The sequence below is a fragment of the Pecten maximus genome, chromosome 19, assembly GCF_902652985.1.
Source record: "Pecten maximus chromosome 19, xPecMax1.1, whole genome shotgun sequence".
In the NCBI taxonomy this organism is placed as follows: Eukaryota; Metazoa; Mollusca; class Bivalvia; order Pectinida; family Pectinidae; genus Pecten; species Pecten maximus.
Window position 1 is genome coordinate 19,097,486 of NC_047033.1, and position 26,554 is coordinate 19,124,039.

Below are 26,554 nucleotides of genomic sequence, written 5' to 3' on the forward strand. Positions count from 1 at the left end.
CTCTGTGATGTCATGGTTGTGTTCTCGTAACGCTTTTCCTTAATTTCTCTGGGTGGCATGCAACAGGCCTCTCGTATGTTGCTCAGTGAGGTAGTCACCAACTACTACAAGGAGATACCACCTCCAAATGACCCTAGCTGTTCACTGGGCGATAAACCCATCAAATAAACAAATTCTTCTGAACGGTTTTTGAATCGAAACAAGCTTTAAGACTTTTAATCATGAGTTGTATAAGTCCTCAGGTAGTTATACTGGTACCGTCGTCTCATTCAACACTTCCTTAAAGCTAGATGGTGAACTTGTTGGAAATCCTGTTATTGAAGCTCCCCTGAATGGAGTTATGGCATAGACCATTATAAGTTGATCGTTGTTGATGGTAGTTATAACACCTTTACGTTGTTGGCATCCACACGTTTGACTCATTTACAAGTACACTACAATTGTATTCCTAGAGAGACACTACCATCTGTAACTGTTGTTTGTGATGTGTATAAGGTTTCAAAAACTTAATTGTAACCTTTTTAGTTTGAATCTTTATTGTTGTTTAATTTTTATTTTAATCAACTATTGATCTTAATTAATTCTACAATTGGTGACTTCAAGGCTTACAATTTTACCCAACTGATCTTTTTAATCCTGATGACAAGTATTATTTTAACTTTAAATTTTAAATGATTAAAATCTTAATTGGATAATAATAATGATAATTTTAATGAGACTTTCTACAAACGGTTTTTTATAACATTAATCCTTTGTGTATATATATGATTAAGGAGAAATTATTATAGGTGTGTGAGTGAAGGGAAGGGGGGGGGGGGGGGGGGGGGGGGGGGGGGGGGGGGGAGGAGTAATATATTAATCAGTTCTTCACCATTAAGTTCACCAGAAGATAAGTTAGTGTTGGAGATGGGGACTTTCAGGACAATCATAAGATATCTTTAGTATTTACTGTGTGTTATATATGCTATGTCAGACGTACAGGTACCAACTATAGTTTATACCCACACCACATTAATCTCTGGGGAAGGTAGTTCAGGGCCCTGGTGAAGCAGGAAACAATGTGAGAAGGATCTGGAAAAAATTTAACAGATCAACTCTGTGGTCAATAATTCTTTGATACAATTAAACAGTTATTTTAGATATCTCTTCAACTAAACATATGAATGTGCTGATCGAGTCCATCACACCTGTGGTCCAGCGAGCCACCAATGACAAATTGATCAGGGGGTCCAGGTAAATTTTAATGGTATCCGGGCCAGTCTTGAATGTTACCTGACTGACTGACAATGTTACTGTTTTCTAGATCTCGTCGGTAATAAATCATCAGTACAGAGAAATGATGTGGCTGCCGATTAGATGCTGATGTACAGTTGTCCGACCTAAAATTTGTGTCACAGGTTCTACTCTGCCTTCACTATTTGTCTGAAGATTGTCAGGACATTTCTTGTTTTAATTTACATTGTTGATATGGCATTCACGCATGTATGAACAACATCACATCCTCCATTTGAGCTATTTAGATAAACACACACTATTTAATATTGATTTGTCAGTGTTTGCTTTAGTCTTTCTTCTCAGTGACTTTTGTTTTCTGGAAATTGTAATGAATTAATTCAACACAAGTAAGCAAAGCTTGTTTAGTAATTTAATTCATCCATGTAACGCAAATGTGTGATAGAAATTTATCTAACCCAGGGGAGATAACTCAGCTTACATTTCTGACATTTCAAGAACCAGCAAGTTCATACATAAGTTAGACAAGCTTAATTTGTAGTGTTTCAGTTTCAATCCAGTTTTATTTAATTGTTAATATATATGTTGATGGAATTGAAGAAATCATGTAATCCAATAGGATTATGATCAGTATCAGAATATACAGTAGTACTAAAACAAAGGAAAGCAGACCAACTTTTAGACTTTCTTATATGTTTTTATTTTATTTTTTTTTTGTTATAGATGCAGAAGTGTAAGTACCATGGAGTGATAGATGTCGGCCTTTCTGTAGTGGCGTTTAAAAAACACCAACACCGGATATATATAGATGCTGAGGATATAGTTTACCATATAAAGGTGGGTCTGATTGTCCAGTTTAGTTAAGGGTGTATGTTAGCTTTTATCTGTGACTCAAGAGTGTATGCTACCTTACATTCTATATCTGTGACTTAAGGGTGTATGCTACCTTACATTCTATATCTGTGACCTAAGGGTGTATGCTACCTTACATTCCATATCTATGACTTAAGGGTGTATGCTACCTTACATTCTATATCTGTGACTCAAGAGTGTATGCTACCTTACATTCTATATCTGTGACTTAAGGGTGTATGCTACCTTACATTCTATATCTGTGACTTAAGGGTGTATGCTACCTTACATTCTATATCTGTGACTTAAGGGTGTATGCTACCTTACATTCTATATTTGTAACTTACTCTCAGAGTTACCTATCGACAATTGTTTAGGGTCGATTCTGAAAGACAGGAATATTTGTAGATGTGTAATCATGCTATATATGTAGATGTAATCATCAGATGATTTTTGAAGCATTTTGATCTTAGTGGGCTAAAATTCTTGTAAAGCATTTTGATCCGGAAAAAATTGAACTAGAATCCTTATTATGGAAGAAGCAGATGATTAATATTGACTGTGTTTACTCCCTGTTACAGGTCAAAGACAACCGTTTATTCGATGAATGGCTGAACAGATTACGACACCATAGGTTATACCGCCAACATGAGTTAGCTTATGGCACCAAGGACTCCCCCAGGCTTACTGAAATTACCTCCCCTACAGAGGAGTTACCTCCCCTTACTGCATGTAGGTCAAAACTTTGATGGATAAATTGATCGATTAAATATCAAGATGTCCAACCCTAATTTGTCTAATGGATATGTTTAATTGATAAAATATTAAGATGTGAAAATGTTAGTTCTTCTTATAGAAATCAGCCATGTTTACATTGACAGGGGAGTTGAATTTGTCAGTTTTCCTGAAAAAATTACAGTTTGATTTTTGATAAAACAATGTATTATCCAATTGGAAATCAGCACAAAATGGTGCAAATTTGAAATATTTCATTTTTGTCGTTAGTTAGTTAGATTGATGTGGTAATTCCACTGGGAACCCAGTGGTTTGAAAGTTTTTAGGACGTTATAGGATAATGTATCTATCTGACGCTTCTTTTTTGCAGCTCTGAATTTTCCAGGGAAAGCTCGGGAACAAAAACTAAGTTCTGAGGTTATCCGCCAGTCCAGTTTCAAAGGTCGTGAATCCTCACAGAGTCGAGTGGCTACGTGGCTCCTAGATACAGCAGGCTTTGAGCACTGTAATAAAGGTACATTTTACTTTAATGAGAGTTCTCTCTCCTGATGTCCTAGAGCTGGACAAGTAGAGAGGTGAATGATTCTCTCTCCTGATGTCCTAGAGCTGGACAAGTAGAGAGGTAAATGATTCTCTCTCCTGATGTCCTAGAGCTGGACAAGTAGAGAGGTGAATGATTCTCTCTCCTGATGTCCTAGAGCTGGACAAGTAGAGAGGTGAATGATTCTCTCCCCTGATGTCCTAGAGCTGGACAAGTAGAGGGGGAATGATTCTCTCTCCTGATGTCCTGGAGCTGGACAAGTAGAGAGGTAAATGATTCTCTCTCCTGATGTCCTAGAGCTGGACAAGTAGAGAGGTGAATGATTCTCTCTCCTGATGTCCTAGAGCTGGACAAGTAGGGATATGAATGATTCTCTCTCCTGATGTCCTAGAGCTGGACAAGTAGAGAGGTGAATGATTCTCTCTCCTGATGTCCTAGAGCTGGACAAGTAGAGAGGTGAATGATTCTCTCTCCTGATGTCCTAGAGCTGGACAAGTAGAGAGGTAAATGATTCTCTCTCCTGATGTCCTAGAGCTGGACAAGTAGAGAGGTGAATGATTCTCTCTCCTGATGTCCTAGAGCTGGACAAGTAGAGAGATGAATTTTTGACCTAGACTAAAATCATGGTAAGCAGTTTACCATTAAATTTAGTGGCTACAGATATAGAATATTACATGGGAGATTAGGTCTTCCTTTCTTCTGTCTCAATACTTTAATAAAAAGTAGGTCACTGTGACCTATCTTTGACCTTAGATCTCTTATTGTCCTCTTACTGTTTTACATAGAGTAGCTAAATTTAGTAACAGGTATATCTTGGGAAGGGAAGAGAGTACTTGAAGGATTCTAACTTCATGGTAAAAGTTTGTCACGAATATATCCCCTTCGCCTGGTTTAACCATATTGATATGTATGATACTGTATCAAATTGTCGTATGAACTTGATTGATAGATATTATACTACATGTACTTACATTAAGTGTTTATTTACAGAACTACATGATACCAGAAAACTCCTGAATGATTTGAGGGAGGACCTGGAACAGATTAGAAACTTACCCTTGTCCATGGATTCCAATACAGTCATGGAGGTAAAACATTATAATGTCCAATTGCTCTGATATAACGGCACCTGTCGGTGTGAGGACAAATTAATTGGCTTCTGAAAGGGGAATTCCTTGGTTTGAATAAAGTTTAGGTCATCAAAATTAAACTTACAGGAAAATACAGTCGAACCCGGTTATATTGAAATGCTTGGGGAATGGAAAAATACTTCAAATTAACCGGTTTTCAATATAACCGGGATCCAGCCTTTTGCCGACATATTTCAGTACAGCGCTACGTCAAACAACACACCATTGTTCAATATAGTTAATCAACATTTACTTAGTATTTACAATCGATTCCAAAATGATAGTAGTTTCACGGTTTATTAGAAATAATGTTAAATTCGACGGGAGGCGTTTTCGACTGTTGCTTGTTTTTGTTTATGTTGAGTTCGCGGACACACATGAGAACAAGTTTCCGGTACATCCGGGCTACTTTCCAAGAACTATCGTCTGAAATCGGACCTGTGCGTCGGTGATAGATGGATTTTCACGAATTGTTTGAGGGTTGTTGTCAATATCACTGTTCTGGTTACGTTGTTAGCATTGTCTGTCAAATCCTTAATAATGGCCTCGTCATTTGTAATTGTCTCGCGTGTAGTTAAATCAGAGTCCATTTTGATGTATACTGTATATGTAGCAGAAGCCAAAATAAGCTGTGTCCTTCAAGGTATACTCGTAAACATAAAGATTCATGCACATAACAAACGCATTTAATAATTAAAAGTCACAATTTATTTGTATTGTGTAAATCAGAATATCATTTTTATCTGTCTTTTGATCGGACGCACGTACCGTAATGACCGGTAATCGAAGCCTGTCGTGGCGACTTTCAATTTAAGCGATACATAAACAATGGTTTAGCATTGCCGGGGGCAATAATTTCCTTTCAAATAAAGCGATATTTCAAATAAACCGATTTCAAAATAACTGATGTAACAATACAAAGACAAAGAAGGCATTCGGACGGGGATTTTATTTCACTTCAAATTAAACGATATTTCAATATATCCGATTTCAAATTAAGTGGGTTCGACTGTATGTATTTTTTCCAAGTAGTAAAAGTTATAACCTTTACATTGATAAGGCAGTTTTACTCTCAAGATAAACCAAATTTCTTTGAGTATTAAGTCTTGAAAATTCTTCATTCAACGCCAAGTATCACTAATTACCGCAAAGACACACAGTATATGTATACAATGCACTTTTTTCTTGTACATTTTGGCGTTAATTGCATGTAGGCACAGACACTCATATAATCATCGTTCAGACATAGATTCATCAATAGAAATTGAGCATCTTTCTGATGTCCTAACAAAGGAATGACCCTTTAAGAACATGGATGTGGTACAGTGGGGTAACCTGGGGTATTTTTGGCTAGGTGATTAGGTACTGTAGATCGTGAGTTCAAAGCTGGTCAAGGTACGAGTCATAAAATTGTCTTCCTTCGTCATTTGTGTCACTATGTATTTTTTCTGTATATATTGAGTTCTTCTTTGTAAATATACCTTACCTGGCCCAGCAAAAAGGTGAAAGCTGCTAGTAAGTTTGTCATCAAACTTCATTATACAATGTGTATTTTCATATAGTAAAGGGCCATTCCTTCGTTCGGACATCAGAAACATGCACAGTTTCTATCTATGAAATCTATTTCCGAACGTTGATTATATGAGTGTTTGTGCCTACATATAATGAAATTATTGCCGAAATGTAGAGGGAAAAGGTGTATTGTATATAAATACTGTATGTCTTTGCAGTAATTAGTGATACTTCAGGTCGAATTAAGAATTTTCAGCACTTAATACTCGAAGAACTTTGGTTAATCTTGAGAGTAAAACTGCCGTATGAATGTAAAGATCATAACTTTTACTACTTGGAAAAAATAAATATTTTCCAGTAAGTTTTATTTTGACGATCTAAACTTTATTCAAACCAAGGAATGCCCCTTTAACCCACCCCATGTGGATGAAAGCTCTTTTCTTACGATATAATACTCATACATTGATGACATTGACAGGCTGGTCGTTAGACATAAATCTTCAGCTTGTCTACTTCATCAATGTATAGATACTCCATATCTAAGGTAACTTACATTCATGATTACTAAAAACTTCTGATGATGTCTATTAAAATTAATTGTCCATTGCAGTGTAATTATACGTACCAGTGTCTTGAAAATGGAATAAAAATGTAAATTCAATAATTCATCGAATCTGTTCTGTTCCTGACATGACAGCTGCCAGATGGTTTGATAATGGTATTGAACATTTGTCTACAGGTGGCTGAATTAGAATCGCCAGACGCTAGAAAAAAGCTGAAGGGTTTAGCCCTCCGGTCAAGTAAGAAAAAGGATAAGAAGATAGAAGCTTGTAATAATCACCATGACAACGAGGTATCATCGAATTACAACAAATATCGTAAACGTAGACAAGATATAAACATCGTAACTTAGATAAGATATTAACAACCAATTATCATTAACCCAAAACATGATAAAACAATGATGTATCAGGAAATTGCAACTCAGACACAACTTGGTATTATAAACTCACAACACACACACAACTTGGTATTGTAAACTCACAACACACTCACAACTTGGTATTATAAACTCACCATACACACAACTTGGTATTGTAAACTCACAACACACACACAACTTGGTATTGTAAACTCACAACACACACACAACTTGGTATTGTATACTCACAACACACTCACAACTTGGTATTGTAAACTCACAACACACTCACAACTTGGTGTTATAAACTCACAACACACTCACAACTTGGTATTGTATACTCACAACACACACACAACTTGGTATTGTAAACTCACAACACACACACAACTTGGTATTGTAAACTCACAACACACACACAACTTGGTATTGAAAGCTCACAACACACACACAACTTGGTATTGTAAACTCACAACACACACACAACTTGGTGTTGTAAACTCACAACACACAAATCTTGGTATTGTAAACTCACAACACACACAACTTGGTATTGTAAACTCACAACACACACACAACTTGGTATTGAAAGCTCACAACACACTCACAACTTGGTATTGTAAACTCACCACACACACACAACTTGGTATTGTAAACTCACAACACACACAACTTGGTATTGTAAACTCACAACACACACAATTAGGTATTGTAAACTCACAACACACACAATTAGGTATTGTAAACTCACAACACACACACAACTTGGTATTGAAAGCTCACAACACACTCACAACTTGGTATTGTAAACTCACCACACACACACAACTTGGTATTGTAAACTCACAACACACACACAACTTGATATTGTAAACTCACAACACACACACAACTTGGTATTGTAAACTCACAACACACACACAACTTGGTATTGTAAACTCACAACACACACACAACTTGATATTGTAAACTCACAACACACACACAACTTGGTGTTATAAACTCACAACACACACACAACTTGGTGTTGTAAACTCACAACACACACACAACTTGGTATTGTAAACTCACAACACACACACAACTTGATATTGTAAACTCACAACACACACACAACTTGGTGTTATAAACTCACAACACACACACAACTTGGTATTGTAAACTCACAACACACACAACTTGGTATTGTAAACTCACAACACACACAATTAGGTATTGTAAACTCACAACACACACACAACTTGGTATTGAAAGCTCACAACACACTCACAACTTGGTATTGTAAACTCACCACACACACAACTTGGTATTGTAAACTCACAACACACACACAACTTGGTGTTGTAAACTCACAACACACAAATCTTGGTATTGTAAACTCACAACACACACAACTTGGTATTGTAAACTCACAACACACACACAACTTGGTATTGTAAACTCACAACACACACAATTAGGTATTGTAAACTCACAACACACACACAACTTGGTATTGTAAACTCACAACACACACACAACTTGGTATTGTAAACTCACAACACACTCACAACTTGGTATTTTAAACTCACAACACACTCACAACTTGGTATTTTAAACTCACAACACACTCACAACTTGGTATTTTAAACTCACAACACACACACAACTTGGTATTGTAAACTCACAACACACACACAACTTGGTATTGTAAACTCACAACACACACACAACTTGGTATTGAAAGCTCACAACACACACACAACTTGGTATTGTAAACTCACAACACACACAATTAGGTATTGTAAACTCACAACACACACACAACTTGGTATTGTAAACTCACAACACACACAATTAGGTATTGTAAACTCACAACACACACACAACTTGGTATTGTAAACTCACAACACACACACAACTTGGTATTGTAAACTCACAACACACACACAACTTGGTATTGTAAACTCACAACACACACAATTAGGTATTGTAAACTCACAACACACACACAACTTGGTATTGTAAACTCACAACACACACACAACTTGGTATTGAAAGCTCACAACACACACACAACTTGGTATTGAAAGCTCACAACATTTGATAACAACAAGGTATAATAAGCTTACATCATGAAAAATAAAACATTAAAGCATTGGATACTCAAAATGCTTTAAAACAATATTGTAAAGTCTTGACAAAATACAACAAAACTGATTAAAGAGAATGTTATGTGAGAAATCCATGTTTCTTAAGTATCCTGTGGGTTGTTTGTATTCTCAGTCATTTATAGAATGTCACTTTCTGTTTCAGAGTGGAAATCATCTGCAGATCAATTCTGACAATATTAGGACTAGTTCTTCTAATCCAAACCTTTTGCAATACGAAACAGAAAAGTTACGGCCCCGCAGTGTTCCCGACTACCAAACGGTGTCAAATCACGAACAACGCATCAAAGAGCTCAAGCTAAGAGAAGATTTTGTTATTAAGTCTGATACTGGTAAGATATCAATACTGGGTAAAAAAATACTGTAATGTTCATGTATACTTTCTTTCGTTTTTTAGAGCTTTCAAATTATATTGTCATTACGAACTTTCTTGGTTAGCCAATACAACAATATGTAACAATAGTGCATACAACTGTTACATTGTTTGTTGTTATTATACATAGGGTTCCATAGCAATCACAAAAACAACGAAAGTTTATACACAAAGAAAGGTTATGTTCTACTGTATGATGCTAATATATCTATGATATGGTATCTGAGGTACGATATATTCTCAGGCACATTATGTTTCTTGTCATGTACGATTTTCCCCTTACATTATATTCCTCCCTGACGTCTCTGTTCTCAGGCCCATTATGCCTCTTGTCATGTACGATTTTCCCCTTACATTATATTCCTCCCTGATGTCTCACATTATATTCCTCCCTGATGTTTGTTCTCAGGCCCATTATGCCTCTTGTCATGTACGATTTTCCCCTTACATTATATTCTTCCCTGATGTCTCTGTTCTCAGGCCCATTATGCTGCTTGTCATGTTTTACGATTTTCCTGTTACATTATATTCTTCCCTGATGTCTCTGTTCTCAGGCCCATTATGCCTCTTGTCATGTTTTACGATTTTCCTGTTACAGTATATTCCTCCCTGATGTCTTTGTTCTCAGGCCCATTATGCCTCTTGTCATGTTTTACGATTTTCCTGTTACATTATATTCTTCCCTGATGTCTCTGTTCTCAGGCCCATTATGCCTCTTGTCATGTTGTACGATTTTTCTGTTACAGTATATTCCTCCCTGATGTCTCTGTTCCATATGATGGGGACAGAAAGAGACCGACTTAAGAGTGCAATAGACCTTGACAATGGCATGATGACGGCTGGCTCGGCCAATACACTGCTCCTCAGACAAAATCTCACTGAGGTGGGTATCACTATCATTTCTGAACTTAGAAATTTAAAACTGAAATGGGTGTACTAATGGATCAGATAGACCAGGATGTCAAATTCCATTTTTTTCATTCAAAAAAATTTCAATATAAACTTAATTCATGTACCTAATTATTTGCTGTAGAAAAAACAATCCAATTGATGTCATAATATTGCTACACAATCGTTTCAGTGAAAATTTTAATTCCTGCTAAAATACCTACATCTAATGTAACTATATTTCTTTTCTTTTTACCTTTTCTCAAAAAATTAAAACAAAAAACATAAACAAACAAAAAAACATTAAGATTTCAACAGCATCAAATTTTGGATCTACTATTAATCTGCTATAGTGTGTTTATAATGTATTCAGAAACATGCTCATGTCCTGAAAATGTGGTTGATATACATGTATAAAACCTCCACTCATTGATGAATGATAGAGGAAGGGAGATAACTCTATTCTCTTTTGAATAACTTCACTCTGTGTGAAAAAGACTACAGGAAATGAGATATTTCTATTTATAGGCTCATCGTACAATAGCTGAGATGAAGGCTCGTCTGATGAGAATCAATTTTGAGTCCTCGTTAGAAGAGACAAAAACAACAACAACACCAGCTTCTCCACTCCTGTCACCACTGGAACGGGTATTATACTCATAACTTACTATCTTTACCCTGTTTGAGGACCAAGTTTGACTCGTAACAGGGGATCTTATTACAAGAAAATGAAATAACATTAGGCCTATGCTCCCCGGAGAGTTCAGAAAGATGATTGGCTGTGGGCCTGATAACCACTGATAAGAACCGCTTTGAGATGGCTATATTGCTGTGATAATAAAAGCATTTCTAAGAACTTATCATTATTATTATAAATACTTTCAATGATTCAGGAACAAAATTTGTCAAATTTTTCTTTCTTAATCCCTGTAAATTATTTTACATATAACTGTTGATCTGAGTATTAAAAAGCAAGCTTCACTAAGATCAATAACTCTCATGAACTAGAACTGATAATTAGACTTGTCAATTCTATGCATTAGCAACCTTATTTTACATGTAATTATAACTTAGAAGAATAATGCAGGCCCATTGTGCCCCTTGACTGAACTCTTCTGTGTCTGACACATTGATACATGTATGATTTATTACAGGAGCCCCGAAGTCATGGTTTGTCACAGTCCCTGTCCGCGGAGAGCTGTTCCATGTCGGAGTATTACGATGCTGAGGAATATAAAGAGAGCGGAAGTGAATCGTCCTCAGAGGTTTGTGTCACAGTATCAACACAGGGCTTACAGACTACATTTATAGTGATTATTATGTTGTGATTGGCTGAATTTAGTCACATGGCTTGATTTTTTATATAATTATCATATATTATATTTGATCAATATCTAGGATGAAATCTCCCATATTGACCTGTGTCTGTAAGTTTATGTTTAGGACACACTGTTTACTTTGGTTGATGTTTGTAGATAATGCTAGAGTTCTGTTTACGAGTGGTATCATATTCATTATTGAGGACCTACAGAATTGTAATGTTATTGTTTTGTACTGATTTCGGTATTAACAAAACATGGCTGAGGACACTTTTATTTCTCATAATTAAGGGAAAGTACTAGTTGTATGATGTATCTTTTAAAAATAGTACTCCTGATAATAGTTTCGAACAGTGACTTTTACAGTTATAATTGCTTTAAGTACAAGGTGGGGCTTGGTCAGGTCATACAAAGTGGGGCTTGGTCAGGTCATACAAGGTGCGTCTTGGTCAGGTCATACAAGGTGAGGTTTGGTCAGGTCATACAAGGTGAGGTTGGTCAGGTCATACAAGGTGGGGCTTGGTCAGGTCATACAAGGTGAGGTTTGGTCATACAAGTTGGGGTTTGGTCAGGTCATACAAGGTGAGGTTTGGTCAGGTCATACAAGGTGAGGTTTGGTCAGGTCATACAAGGTGGGGTTTGGTCAGGTCATACAAGGTGAGGTTTGGTCAGGTCATACAAGGTGAAGCTTGGTCAGGTCATACAAGGTGAGGTTTGGTCAGGTCACACAAGGTGGGGCTTGGTCAGGTCATACAAGGTGAAGCTTGGTCAGGTCATACAAGGTGAGGTTTGGTCAGGTCATACAAGGTGAGGTTTGGTCAGGTCATACAAGGTGAGGTTTGGTCAGGTCACACAAGGTGAGGTTTGGTCAGGTCATACAAGGTTGGGTTTGGTCAGGTCATACAAGGTGGGGCTTGGTCAGGTCATACAAGGTGGGGTTTGGTCAGGTCATACAAGGTGAGGCTTGGTCAGGTCATGCAAGGTGAGGCTTGGTCAGGTCATGCAAGGTGAGGCTTGGTCAGGTCATACAAGGTTGGGTTTGGTCAGGTCATACAAGGTGAGGTTCGGTCAGGTCATACAAGGTGAGGTTTGGTCAGGTCATACAAGGTGGGGCTTGGTCAGGTCATACAAGGTGGGGTTTGGTCAGGTCATACAAGGTGAGGTTTGGTCAGGTCATACAAGGTGGGGTTTGGTCAGGTCATACAAGGTGAGGTTTGATCAGGTCATACAAGGTGAGGTTTGGTCAGGTCATACAAGGTGAAGCTTGGTCAGGTCATACAAGGTGGGGCTTGGTCAGGTCATACAAGGTGAGGTTTGGTCAGGTCATACAAGGTGAAGCTTGGTCAGGTCATACAAGGTGAGGTTTGGTCAGGTCATACAAGGTGAAGCTTGGTCAGGTCATACAAGGTGGGGCTTGGTCAGGTCATACAAGGTGAGGTTTGGTCAGGTCATACAAGGTGAAGCTTGGTCAGGTCACTAGAAGTGGCTTATCTCCCTTTAATTACTTGTCATCATACAGTCATGATTTACCAACATCAATATTGAATTTTTCAATTTTAATCAAGGGCCAGTTTTACCAATATTCACAACACAAGGAAATTCTTTAACTTGAAATATATAATTTCCATTGGAAAGCATTACAGTATTTATGGAAGGTTACTTAACTACGATTTTTTTCCCTTAAGTTCTATAACCTTCCTCCTTAAAAATGTTAATGGAATCAGATCCAGATGTCTTCTGAGCTTAGAATATTTCTACAATGTTTTAACAGGAAAAATAGTTGATCATTTGTTAGATTTTAATATTACATATCATCCAATCAGATGAGATTCAATATGAAATATCATCCAATCAGATGAGACCTTCTGTGTTTACAGCCCTCCGATGATGAGGAAATCTCTAGTGAAATATCAGAAGAAAATGACACGGATTACAATGCTGCAATCAGTGGTAAGTTATTAAAGTAAAACATAGAAAATTGTTATTTTACAAATTTAGTTGTCCTGACTCTAGACTGAAAATTTGATTAAACATGTTTTTTCTTTTAGCAAATAAGGATTATTTTTATCAATTGTAAGTTGTATGTTTGGAAGTTAAAGTTTACATACACAGGTGTTTTAATCGCTTGTTTTTACCTTATCCTTGATTAAAGAATTCTATGTCCCTATTCATTATTTATACATTTGGAAAATAACGGGTTTGGATGTCACTTAGAGACTGGTAACAAATATCTTATATCCAGGAGATGAAATCAGAAACCTTTCAAAATCAGAAACCTGACAAAACAAAAAAATAAATTTCTTAAATATAAGAATAAAATTTCAGTGACTCCTGTTTAGGACTTCAAAATTTCAGAGATGATAATCCTGCGTATTATGTTATGAGGAATAAAGTTTGAACAACTTGTCCAGAAGTGATCACCATTAAAAAATGTCATTAAAAAAGAGCTTGGTAATTATATAATTACAAAAAGTATAACATTATTTTAATGAAAGATTACACATTATTTATGGACACAATCTGCATGACTTTTGAGAAGATAGCATACAAATTTTATCAAATTTATTGATGTTGAGGATGAAATATAGTTTAAATCAATTTGGTTTGTTACAAAATATAAATGAAAAAATAATGCCTTTCCAACAAAAAAAGTGGTTTTTTTGTGTGAGTTTTTTTTTTCAAATAAAAGTTAATGTAAAACTTTATTTTAGTTAACCTGATGTGCTTTTCCTTTAAAATGAGGAAGTATGCAATAAAAATATATTGTCAGAGTGATATCTCATATTATTATAAAATCATAGTTATCACACTCTCTGATTGGCTGAAATAGTGTCACTTGATTTCCGACAAAAAGTCATTGACGACCATGTAAAAAATGCTGGTTGACCGAGTGTTTCTAAAAATAAATTAATCATGAATTACTTCCCCTTGGTGTTGTCCAATAGTGTAAAATATCTTGCACACTTGTGAAACATGACAAGCAATAACTTTGATTGTTAGAGTATTAAATTATCACAAGAATTAGGGTATTGAATACATTTTGATGTTAGTATTAGTTTGTTTTGATTGTGTAGTGTTTAAAAGATATAATGAAATCTAAACAAATGCTTCACATAGCAATCTCTATCATTACATGTACATGTGTTACTTGCAATCATTTCATGATTATTAGAAATCAAAACCGTGATTTTACAATAAAACTATTATAGCCTTTTGAATTCAGTTTATACATGGTTTTATTAACCTGGAAAAAAAAAAATCAATCTTGGACTTTGTCCTCAGTTAATATTTTTTTCCAGGTTAATAAAACCATGTATCTACCTTATCAAAAGGTGATAATTGTATAATAATGAATTTAAGAATACAAATGAAAATATAAATAAATTGAAAATGAAGCTTGTTTAAACCTTCAAAAACATTTTCAGGCTTGTGTCTGATGGTAAATCTGTTACCAGGTATATATTTGTATTGTTTTTGTATGATGTCGTTGCTATATGACTAGTTATATAAAGTCATCATTCTGTGTCTTTGATGTGGACTGTCATTGTTGAATGTTGTTACGTTTTGATTGAAAGTGACTTGACCAGCACTGATGATTGATCTATAAATAGCACATTGGGTTTTGCATGCAGATAGCAGATGAAATAGTAACTTGACTTGTTACCCCGATCCTACTGACTCACTGATTCGAAGTTGGGGGGGAGCCTTTTGCAGATGTAACGAAACTAAGGGGCCTATTTTTCATTCTCAAACAGTGCAATTTGTATAATAATGAAAAAGCAAATGTCTAGCATGAGTTTAGAATATTGATCAAAGCAAATTTATAAATAACGTTTTTGAGATTAATTTCTTTCAAAGTTGAGAGAATTATTTTGTAATATATTCAGAATTTCATAGTTTACTTGTCTTTTTATTAGCTGGATTGTTGTAAGCTATGAAATTCACACGATATATACCTCCCTCTAACTCTTCTCTCTTCCATCATTTCAGTGTCGGAGGATCAATTATCAGAGACATTCCAGACCGGCCACAGGTCCAAACTACCCGTCCCTAAACCCGACTCAGGAGATGTGAGTCTGTGGAACCTACTGTACAAAAACTTGGGAAAGGATCTCACTAAGATCTCCATGCCTGTCACCCTTAACGAGCCTTTAAGTATGCTACAGGTAAATACTAGGTTCAACTTTATATAAGACAGTCTCGTGTCAATGTTAATGAGCATACAGCTCAGGTATGACATGTGACATGTGTGGTGTTCCTGTTGACAAGACTTTACCATTGCTACTACGTTTGCTGCTAGCTGACCTTGACCGTGACCTTTGACCTACTTTTCAAAAAATTTAACCTTGGCCACAATATGTTAACCATATGAGATAGGGCTTTCATATTTGACGTGTTTTTCTTGTGACGAGGCCTTTCTAGTGGTTCTACATATGTGCACCTGCTGACCTTGACCATAACCTTTGACCTACTTTAAAAAAAAAAAATAATAATAATTCCTAATTTCAACCCGCTCTGAGCAATGTTGCATTCTGATAACTTTTGCTCTAATCTGTTACTAGTATCTTTTTATAAAATGCTGAAATTTACATTGCTGTCCACAAGTGGCTCTGTATGATGGAGGTGAGGCCTTAATATCCTCATTGACCTTCCTGTATACAGAAATCCAAACTTTATATCAGTTACCTCTAATAATAGAGGCAAGACATGATGTAATTCTCAACAGGAGCCAGGAGGACTGTAGTATTGTGTGGTGTAATTAGTCTGTCCTTCCATCTCATCTACTGTTTGTCACTAGAAATTCATTACAGGAGTTCACTTGGATGAGACAGTGTGTCATTCTGACCTTTGACCAGCATCAGGAGGTGTGCTGTAATTTGCTGATTTGCCTTGTTTTACTTTCAGAGACTTTGTGAAGAGTTAGAATACTCAGAACTTGTGGACAAGGCGGTAGAAATTGATGATCCATATGAGCGCATGGTAAGTAACAATTGTTGTTTGTCATGATTCTTGTTTTCACAATAATTTGGGTTCCCCAGATTATCATTGTCCTAATCTGTTATGATTACTGTGTACCAATTTGGCGGTATTTAGAGACTTTATGATAACAGTAGCAGAATGTTACTACCATTACCATTCTTTTATAGCATTTTCATATGTATCTAATTATTACATGCAGCGTTTTTGTTTCAGGATCTTTTTGGTTACCTCTCTTGAACATTTTTCAGCATTGCATGTGTAACATAAAATTACTTTAGAACATTCTAATACCTTATATACAGCTGTTTTAGTTAAGTGAGTTATCTCCCTTGGTGATATAAACCCTTATATACAGCTGTTTTAGTTTAGTGAGTTATCTCCCTTGGTTATATAAAAACTTATATACAGCTGTTTTAGTTGAGTGAGTTATCTCCCTTGGTTATATAAAACTTATATACAGACGTTTTAGTTTAGTGAGTTATCTCCCTTGATTATTTCTTGATTATTTTATGAATTATAATTAATTCATTAAGAATAATATTAAATGCAACCTCAATAATCTAATACGTTTGTCTTCCCTATTATTTATATATAAAAAATTATATGTCTATATTGGATGGATTGAAAATAGATTTTTTTTAAGAATTATATATAATATTCAGTCTCTGTGGTTAAGTAACTTTCGATTATCTGCCTTACTCTTGCAGCTGTACATAGCAGCTTTTACAATGAGCAGCTATGCTAGTTCCGGGTATCGGGCGGGACACAAGCCATTTAACCCACTCCTCGGGGAAACATACGAATGTATCCGCGAAGACAAAGGCTGGAAGTTTATGGCAGAACAGGTAAAATTCTTTCATTCTAAATTGTTGTTAGACAATATCAAGTTAAGGACCTTATTTTAGACACAGTTCTTGATAATATCATTTAAGAAATCTGTGGGGGTTTTTTAAGAGGGAGAAACTCCATTCCCAAATCTAAAAAATATACTTTAAATTGATAATAGGAGCCTACTAGTATATTTAGTATTAATGTAATTTTGATTATTCTAAATTAAGTTTTATACAAAATAAAATCCTTTTCAAATCTCATGCTGTAACTTAATGTGTAATATCACGAGACTGTAGCAATCACGCCTCGAGGGTATCAGTTAGCTGGCAATAGTGGTCATTGTTTACACAAACACTAGTCAGTGTGACAGCTTAAATTTTAATGCAACCTCCTCCGACCCTATTCAACCTCCTATTGCTTTTAACTTGTATAAATTTTTAGATAATTATATGTAGATGACTTTATGTAGATGATATAAGTAGATGATTATATGTAGATGATTATATGTAGATGATATATTTAGATGACTATATGTAGATGACTATATGTAGATGATATATTTAGATGACTACATGTAGATGATTATATGTAGATGACTATATGTAGATGATATATTTAGATGACTATATGTAGATGATTATATGTAGATGATATATTTAGATGACTATATGTAGATGATTATATGTAGATGACTATATGTAGATGATTATATGTAGATGATATATTTAGATGACTATATGTAGATGATATATTTAGATGACTATATGTAGATGATATATTTAGCTGATTATATTTTTGTTCTCCAGGTGAGCCATCATCCTCCAATATCAGCATGTTACTGTGAATCGAAGAACTTCACTTTCTGGCAAGGTCAGTCCCTACAGGTCTTGTCTTGTTTGTACTGTGACATTCAAACTTAAGAATCCGACATCGTGGGGAAAGTGACATTCAAACTTAAGAATCGGACATCGTGGGGAAAGTGACATTCAAACTTAAGAATCCGAAATCGTGGGGAAAGTGACATTCAAACTTAAGAATCCGACATCGTGGGGAAAGTGACATTCAAACTTAAGAATCCGACATCGTGGGGAAAGTGACATTCAAACTTAAGAATCCGACATCGTGGGGAAAGTGACATTCAAACTTAAGAATCCGATATCGTGGGGAAAGTGACATTCAAACTTAAGAATCCCACATCGTGGGGAAAGTGACATTCAAACTTAAGAATCCCACATCATGGGGAAAGGAACATTCAAACTTAAGAATCCGATATCGTGGGGAAAGTGACATTCAAACCTGAGAATCCGATATTGTAGGGAAAGTGACATTCAAACTAGATAATCCAATATCATCCAATGATAGAATACAAAATAACTTTAAAACATGATATAGTTAATCCTAGTTTGTGACACATTTGTGATAGAATTATACATTATCATACTTTGTTAAAGTTGATATGTGACAATATAGCTTGATGCTTGGTCTAGTTTAAATGTTAAAGACGGAGTGGTATTCAACTCTGTCTAATTGCCCAGCATGTAAGGGTGTAAGATTTGTACCCTGTCATCCATATCACATGATCATAAGAGGCGACTAAATTTGGGATCTATCTGTTCTCTCTCTCTCTCTTTACAACTTTTTTTCATTCTAACAGCTCTCCCGACACTGCCTCTCTTTTGGCCTTTAGTTGGGTTTGCCCCGTTGAGGAAGGCTTTGGGTTCTGTCCCCTGGCCTTTAGTTGGGTTTGCCCCGTTGAGGAAGGCTTTGGGTTCTGTCCCCTGGCCTTTAGTTGACCGTTCGCCCTGTTGAGGAAGGCTTTGGGTTCTGTCCCCTGGCCTTTAGTTGACCGTTCGCCTCGTTGAGGAAGGCTTTGGGTTCTGTCCCCTGGCCTTTAGTTGGGTTTGCCCCGTTGAGGAAGGCTTTGGGTTCTGTCCCCTGGCCTTTAGTTGGGTTTGCCCCGTTGAGGAAGGCTTTGGGTTCTGTCCCCTGGCCTTTAGTTGACCGTTCGCCCTGTTGAGGAAGGCTTTGGGTTCTGTCCCCTGGCCTTTAGTTGACCGTTCGCCTCGTTGAGGAAGGCTTTGGGTTCTGTCCCCTGGCCTTTAGTTGACCGTTCGCCTCGTTGAGGAAGGCTTTGGGTTCTGTCCCCTGGCCTTTAGTTGACCGTTCGCCTCGTTGAGGAAGGCTTTGGGTTCTGTCCCCTGGCCTTTAGTTGACCGTTCGCCTCGTTGAGGAAGGCTTTGGGTTCTGTCCCCTGGCCTTTAGTTGACCGTTCGCCCTGTTGAGGAAGGCTTTGGGTTCTGTCCCCTGGCCTTTAGTTGACTGTTCGCCCTGTTGAGGAAAGCTTTGGGTTCTGTCCCCTTGTCTTTATTTGACCGTTCGCCCCTGTGAAGAAGGCTTTGGGTTCTGTCCCCTGGCCTTTAGTTGAGGATTCGCCCCTGTGAGGAAAGCTTCGCGGCTATGAGGAAAGCTTTGGGTTCTGTCCCCTGACCTTTAGTTGACCGTTCGCCCCTGTGAGGAAAGCTTTGGGTTCTGTCCCCTGACATTTATTTGACCGTTCGCCCCTGTGAGGAAGGCTTTGGGTTCTGTCCCCTGGCCTTTAGTTGACCGTTCGCCCCTGTGAGGAAGGCTTCTGTCCCCGGCCGAGTCATACCAGAGTCTATAAAATGGTAGTAGCTACTAGATCCTGTTTCACACTCAGCATTTCACAAGTGGGACCTGTTGTCAGTATAATGTGACTGGGTGAGGTATCCTGCTGGGTGTATTCAGCGGTATATTTCAGGGAGGTAGCACTATAAAATCGACTTCAGTTCTGTGTAATCACAATAAGGCGCAAACATGCACTCACCACACACATGTACCTTGCAGACAGGAAAAGCAGTCCTTAAATGGCCGTAGCTGTTGGTAGTATGTTAAACAATACAAACCAAACCAAACTTTCTGAGTTTGAATTTGTTGTAGACAGAATATATCCTACATTTGATCCAATCTAGTTAAGAACAATACTACTGTAAGGACCCTGTTGATTGGGTATAAGTAAAACCAGTTTTGGGGCTTGCTCAGTCGGTCGAGCATGACATCAATATAATTTCGGATCTTTGGTGTGTGGTATAAACCCTACCCAGGGTGGTTTCTGAGACAGACTGTCCTGTCATGGTTGTGTCCTTTGGTAAGACTCTGGACACCGTATGATGTTCAGTTAAGTTGTCATCAGTTGCGTCAATGACACCCGAACTTCGAATCACCATGGCTGCCAATTGAGCAATAAACCGAATTGCTCATTAAAAATTTTCTTAACAGTTTATATATATTGATATGTTTTCCAGCTGGTCAGAATAGTGTTAATCATTGTCTCAGACATGTACATGTATATTATGTGCATCTAGGTAATTATTCTACCTATTGTTTCCAATTATTCTACCTATTGTTTCCCTACCTCTTCATGTTTTCTCTTTTCTTCTCTGTTTCTATTATAATAATATGGAAAATATAAAATTATTGAGGCTTATGTAGATAAGCCAGGTTTAAATAGTTAAATAACATTTACAACACTAGTCCATTGTTTGACACAATATCTAGATGTTCACATGTAATAGATATGGCCAATGCTAGCCTGAGTCTTGTGACAACTATGTGTATGGTACGGTTATATTTATGATCATGAGTTAATTGATTAATAGGAAACAGATGTGTTCAGAAGGATATCCCATATCAGAGACATATATACAGAGAGATTGGCAGCTCTCTATTTGCCCTTGTGTTTACATAGTGGCCCCTGACCTTCCCACAATCCTTTGCGGTCGCTCGGTTCAGTCTTCACATATTGGAAAAAACTTGAAAACCAGACACATAATTATCGATAATTTCTATTTGAAATCATCACCAGGATCCAATTATGTGCTTTAATTTTATTAATATCAAAGTGCAGAAGTGTTATCAATATGAAATATATCATAATTTGCTGTCCAAGTGTTTGTATTTTGAGTATGAAAGTCAAGCACAACGCAGGAAAGATCGGCGGGAATCTCCAATTTTCGAAAAGTCCCTATGGGGTTTTCGAGAATACGGATAAATGGCAACAATGTGCATGATAATCAAGACCACATTCCATAAGTATGATAGTTTTTGGTTAATGTGGTAACTTTTGTAGTGGCCTAGATAAAACAATGTGCTTTTTGTGTGCGTTTAAAATTGACGATGTTTTGGTCTGACGTAATGGCGGCTATTTACAAACTTGGACATGTCGAATAGGACCCAATGGATTTTAGAAAATACGGATAAATGGCAACAATGTGCATGATCAATAAGACTATATCCCATAAGTATGATAGTTTTTGGTTAATGTGGTAACTTTTGTAGTGGCCTAAATAAAACGATGTGCTTTTTGTGTGCGTTTAAAATTGACGATGTTTTGGTCTGACGTAATGGCGGCTTAATTACAAACTTGGACATGTCGAATAGGACCCAATGGATTTTCGAAAATACGGATAAATGACAACAATATGCATGATCAATAAGACTATATCCCATAAGTTTGATAGTTTTTGGTTAATGTGGTAACTTTTGTAGTGGCCAAAATAAAACGATGTGCTTTCTGTGTGTATTTAAAATGACGATGTTTTGGTCTGACGTAATGGCGGATTAACCAGAACATGTCGAATAAGTTCCAATACTACGATACACACATGCGCATAGCCCGATTTACCTGCGCTCGCGTGTGTTTGATAGGAGACAGGACGCTCTCGATAAGGGATATGCTTGAGTGGTCACGAATAAAGGGAGCCACTATGTGTACGGGGAAATAGCGATGTTACTAATCTCTCTGTATATATGTCTCTGCCCATATACATAATATAGGCCTGAGGGGTCCAGCGTGAATGACCGGTCACGTGACATGAAGTAGCCATCTGATTAGTCCTAGCGAGTGACCAGTCACGTGACATTAATTAGTAGCATCTGATTAGAGTTATTCTGATAGCGTCACTTGTCCAGCTCAGCAGCATTGGAGCCAGCTTTTATGTTATTCTCTCTGTGATTTACCACCACCACCCCAACCACCTACCTGTAATATAAGTACAAATATTAGTGTACATTGGGGGTAATGTTGGTACAGTCTATGATAATTAAAAGGTACTGTAATTTTGACATAAACATAACATAATAATTGGGTAAACTCAGTTATAGATCATGATCAGTGGGCACTGGCAAGCATTATTATATTTTTTTTAGGCATTGGGCAGTATTTTCATGTATAAATATAAGGGTTGGTTAAAAACCAATCTCTCATGAAAATTACCCCCAAAATATTCTAACAGTTCTGTTTTTAACCTACATATTTATATATAGGTCCAAAGGCTGGAGCAATGTAACCAAAGAGTTACAGCCAGCCATTATTATAAGTTAAGCTGGAGCAATGTAACCAAAGAGTTACAGCCAGCCATTATTATAAGTTAAGCTGGAGCAATGTAACCAAAGAGTTACAGCCAGCCATAATTATAAGTTACGCTGGAGCAATGTAACCAAAGAGTTACAGCCAGCCATAATTATAAGTTAAGCTGGAGCAATGTAACCAAAGAGTTACAGCCAGCCATCAGTAGAAGTTAAGCTGGAGCAATGTAACCAAAGAGTTACAGCCAGCCATTTTATAATAAGTAATGCTGGGGCAATGTAACCAAAGCGTTACAGCCAGCCTTATGTATGACAGATACATAGACCTGTAACAAGAGTTACAGCAGTGTCTCATGGTAGAGCTGGAGCAATGTAACAAGAGTTACAGCCAGTTCTACAGACATCTATAGCTGAGTCTTGCCCCATGTGCCAAATTTATATTTTATATGTTTGTTGTATGTGTAATATAATCTTGAGCTTTAGTGTCCATGTACAATTGTAGTATTTTTATGGATGAGTATGTTTATATATGTAAATAAATATGGTAACTATATATCAATCATCACTGTTATTTGTTCTATTTAAACATATTTTAACAGGTGGGCAAAACTTGTGTCCAATCCTAATTGTTCTTGTTTGTGACAATAAAAATATGGTTAAACTAGAATTTCTTTGTAATTCTAAGATTTATTCAGCAATTGTTTTACCATGTAATTCTGTAAACAACAAGTATAGTTTTTGTGTAATTATTATAATTGATGGCCCTTTGTAACTTTTAATCTGGACAGATGTCAGAATAAAAACAAAGTTTTGGGGAAAGTCTATGGAGATCCAGCCTCTCGGGATCGTTAACCTCTTCCTGCCAAAGTAAGTGTTTCTGTAAATACTAGATCTATGATTTAAATGTATTCTTATAACAGGCCTTGTTATTGTTATAACAGGTATACCATTGTTATAACGGGTACACCTTGTTATTGTTATAACGGGTACACCTTGTTATTGTTATAACAGGTACACCTTGTTACTGTTAAAACAGGTACACCTTGTTATTGTTATAACAGGTACACCTTGTCATTGTTATAACAGGTACACCTTGTCATTGTTATAACAGGTACACCTTGTCATTGTTATAACAGGTACACCTTGTTACTGTTAAAACAGGTACACCTTGTTATTGTTATAACGGGTAAACCTTGTTATTGTTATAACAGCTACACCTTGTTATTGTTATAACAGGTAAACCTTGTTATTGTTATAACAGGTACACCTTGTCATTGTTATAACGGGTACACCTTGTTATTGTTATAACGGGTACACCTTGTCATTGTTATAACGGGTACACCTTGTCATTGTTATAACGGGTACACCTTGTCATTGTTATAACGGGTACACCTTGTCATTGTTATAACGGGTACACCTTGTCATTGTTATAACGGGTACACCTTGTCATTGTTATAGCGGGTACACCTTGTTATTGTTATAACGGGTACACCTTGTTATTGTTATAACGGGTACACCTTGTTATTGTTATAACGGGTACATCTTGTTATTGTTATAACAGGTACACCTTGTCATTGTTATAACAGGTACACCTTGTTATTGTTACATCATTATTATTGCCTTGTTTATCATAGTTAACATATTATCCCATTATAAGCCGATTCCTGGTAGTAAGCCTACTCATGTCTATTACAACTCTGTTAAATTCTTAACAAGTTTTATTTTATTGTCCTGTGTCAAAGTTTATGTGTGGGCCCCTGTGTTTATTACAGAATCACTGTTAACTGTGGACCTTAATGTCAAAGTAGTGGAAAATCATGATTTCCACATACAAAACAATGTATGTCAGTGCCAAAATGATTAGAGAATCAACTTGATTCATGAAACAGGCTTAAGTCACAAAAATGACTTCAAGTTCAAGAAAAAACAACCTGTCCCTGATATTACGGGACTGGTACAGAAACAACCAGACAAAGGGTGTTTGGAGCATTGATTTGCAACTGTTGAAATGAAAATGATTTTGATTATACCTGATATGCATACCTAACAGATAAGAATTTTATTGTCAAATATTATCAAAAACAAATCTTTTTTCACTTTCCAGATTCAAAGACCATTATAAATGGAACAAAGTTACTACCTGCGTTCACAACCTTCTGGGCGGCCAGCGTTGGGTGGACCAGTATGGGGAGATGCAGATACGTAATGGAGATATTGTCTGTAAACTGACCTTCACAAAGGTCAGTGTTGTTTTTAACCATGACCTTCACAAAGGTCAGTGTTGTTTTTAACCATGACCTTCACAAAGATCTGGGTCTCTCTAATCTCTAAGCCAACAATGACCTTCACAAAGGACAGTGTGTCTTTAAATCTAATCTAACCTTGACCTTCACAAAGGTCAGTGTGTCTTTAAATCTAAACTAACCTTGACCTTTACAGAGGTCAGTGTGTCTTTAAATCTAAACTAACCTTGACCTTCACAGAGGTCAGTGTGTCTTTATAATCTAAACTAACCTTGACATTCAAAAAGGTTAGCATGGTCCTAATCTCTAAACAAGCCTTGGCCTTTACTTGTGTCCTGTAAACCACACAATACTCTGCATTTTTCCTTTCTATTTCAAGTGAACCTCTTCAGTGATCATAGTTTAATTGTATATTCTTCCTTTTTAGGCTAATCACTGGTCGGGGAAACGCCATGAGGTTTACGGACAGATCCTAAACCCAGAAGGGAAAGTCATCCACAACTTATTTGGCAAGTGGAACGAAGCCCTGTACTGTGGACATGCCCCCTCTACCAGGTGTATATGGCGGCCAGGTAAGTAACAACAGCCACACCCCTCTACCAGGTGTATATGGTGACCAGGTAAGTAACAACAGCCACACCCCTCTACCAGGTGTATATGGTGACCAGGTAAGTAACAACAGCCACACCCCTCTACCAGGTGTATATGGTGACCAGGTAAGTAACAACAGCCACACCCCTCTACCAGGTGTATATGGCGGCCAGGTAAGTAACAACAGCCACACCCCTCTACCAGGTGTATATGGTGACCAGGTAAGTAACAACAGCCACACCCCTCTACCAGGTGTATATGGCGGCCAGGTAAGTAACAACAGCCACACCCCTCTACCAGGTGTATATGGTGACCAGGTAAGTAACAACAGCCACACCCCTCTACCAGGTGTATATGGCGGCCAGGTAAGTAACAACAGCCACACCCCTCTACCAGGTGTATATGGTGACCAGGTAAGTAACAACAGCCACACCCCTCTACCAGGTGTATATGGCGGCCAGGTAAGTAACAACAGCCACACCCCTCTACCAGGTGTATAGACCAGGTAAGTAACAACAGCCACACCCCTCTACCAGGTGTATAGACCAGGTAAGTAACAACAGCCACACCCCTCTACCAGGAGTATATGGTGACCAGGTAAGACACAATAGTCATGCCAGTTACATAAAGTTTCTGTAGAGTTTGAGACTAAAAATTGGTATTCTGGTAAATATTGCTTGGTAACAGTAATAAATATAAAAGTTTTTTTTTTTTCATTTTTATGCATTTCCATACAATGATCAATTACAATGTACTTACACATGACAATCACTGTATGTATCACTCCGTCACTTTGTAGTAACTAAAACAATGATAATCACAGTATGTATCACTCCGTCACTTTGTAGTAACTAAAACAATGACAATCA

The 26,554-nt window shown here is 37.0% G+C and overlaps 1 protein-coding gene across 4 annotated transcripts in view; it reads left to right on the top strand.

The window, feature by feature from the left end:
* The window catches only part of LOC117317332 (oxysterol-binding protein-related protein 3-like), a 103,925-nt gene that overhangs the window by 71,679 nt on the left and 5,692 nt on the right, over positions 1-26,554 (top strand). For all 4 annotated transcript variants that reach the window (XM_033872130.1, XM_033872131.1, XM_033872133.1 and 1 more), the window contains 17 exons: positions 1,957-2,070; positions 2,667-2,817; positions 3,191-3,334; positions 4,352-4,449; positions 6,743-6,856; positions 9,221-9,407; positions 10,195-10,331; positions 10,865-10,984; positions 11,491-11,601; positions 13,533-13,605; positions 15,646-15,821; positions 16,561-16,635; positions 17,343-17,480; positions 18,273-18,336; positions 23,640-23,718; positions 24,956-25,091; positions 25,522-25,666. In XM_033872130.1, coding sequence (XP_033728021.1) covers positions 1,957-2,070; positions 2,667-2,817; positions 3,191-3,334; positions 4,352-4,449; positions 6,743-6,856; positions 9,221-9,407; positions 10,195-10,331; positions 10,865-10,984; positions 11,491-11,601; positions 13,533-13,605; positions 15,646-15,821; positions 16,561-16,635; positions 17,343-17,480; positions 18,273-18,336; positions 23,640-23,718; positions 24,956-25,091; positions 25,522-25,666 — 2,062 coding nt within the window. The remainder of the gene's footprint in view (positions 1-1,956; positions 2,071-2,666; positions 2,818-3,190; positions 3,335-4,351; positions 4,450-6,742; positions 6,857-9,220; positions 9,408-10,194; positions 10,332-10,864; positions 10,985-11,490; positions 11,602-13,532; positions 13,606-15,645; positions 15,822-16,560; positions 16,636-17,342; positions 17,481-18,272; positions 18,337-23,639; positions 23,719-24,955; positions 25,092-25,521; positions 25,667-26,554) is intronic.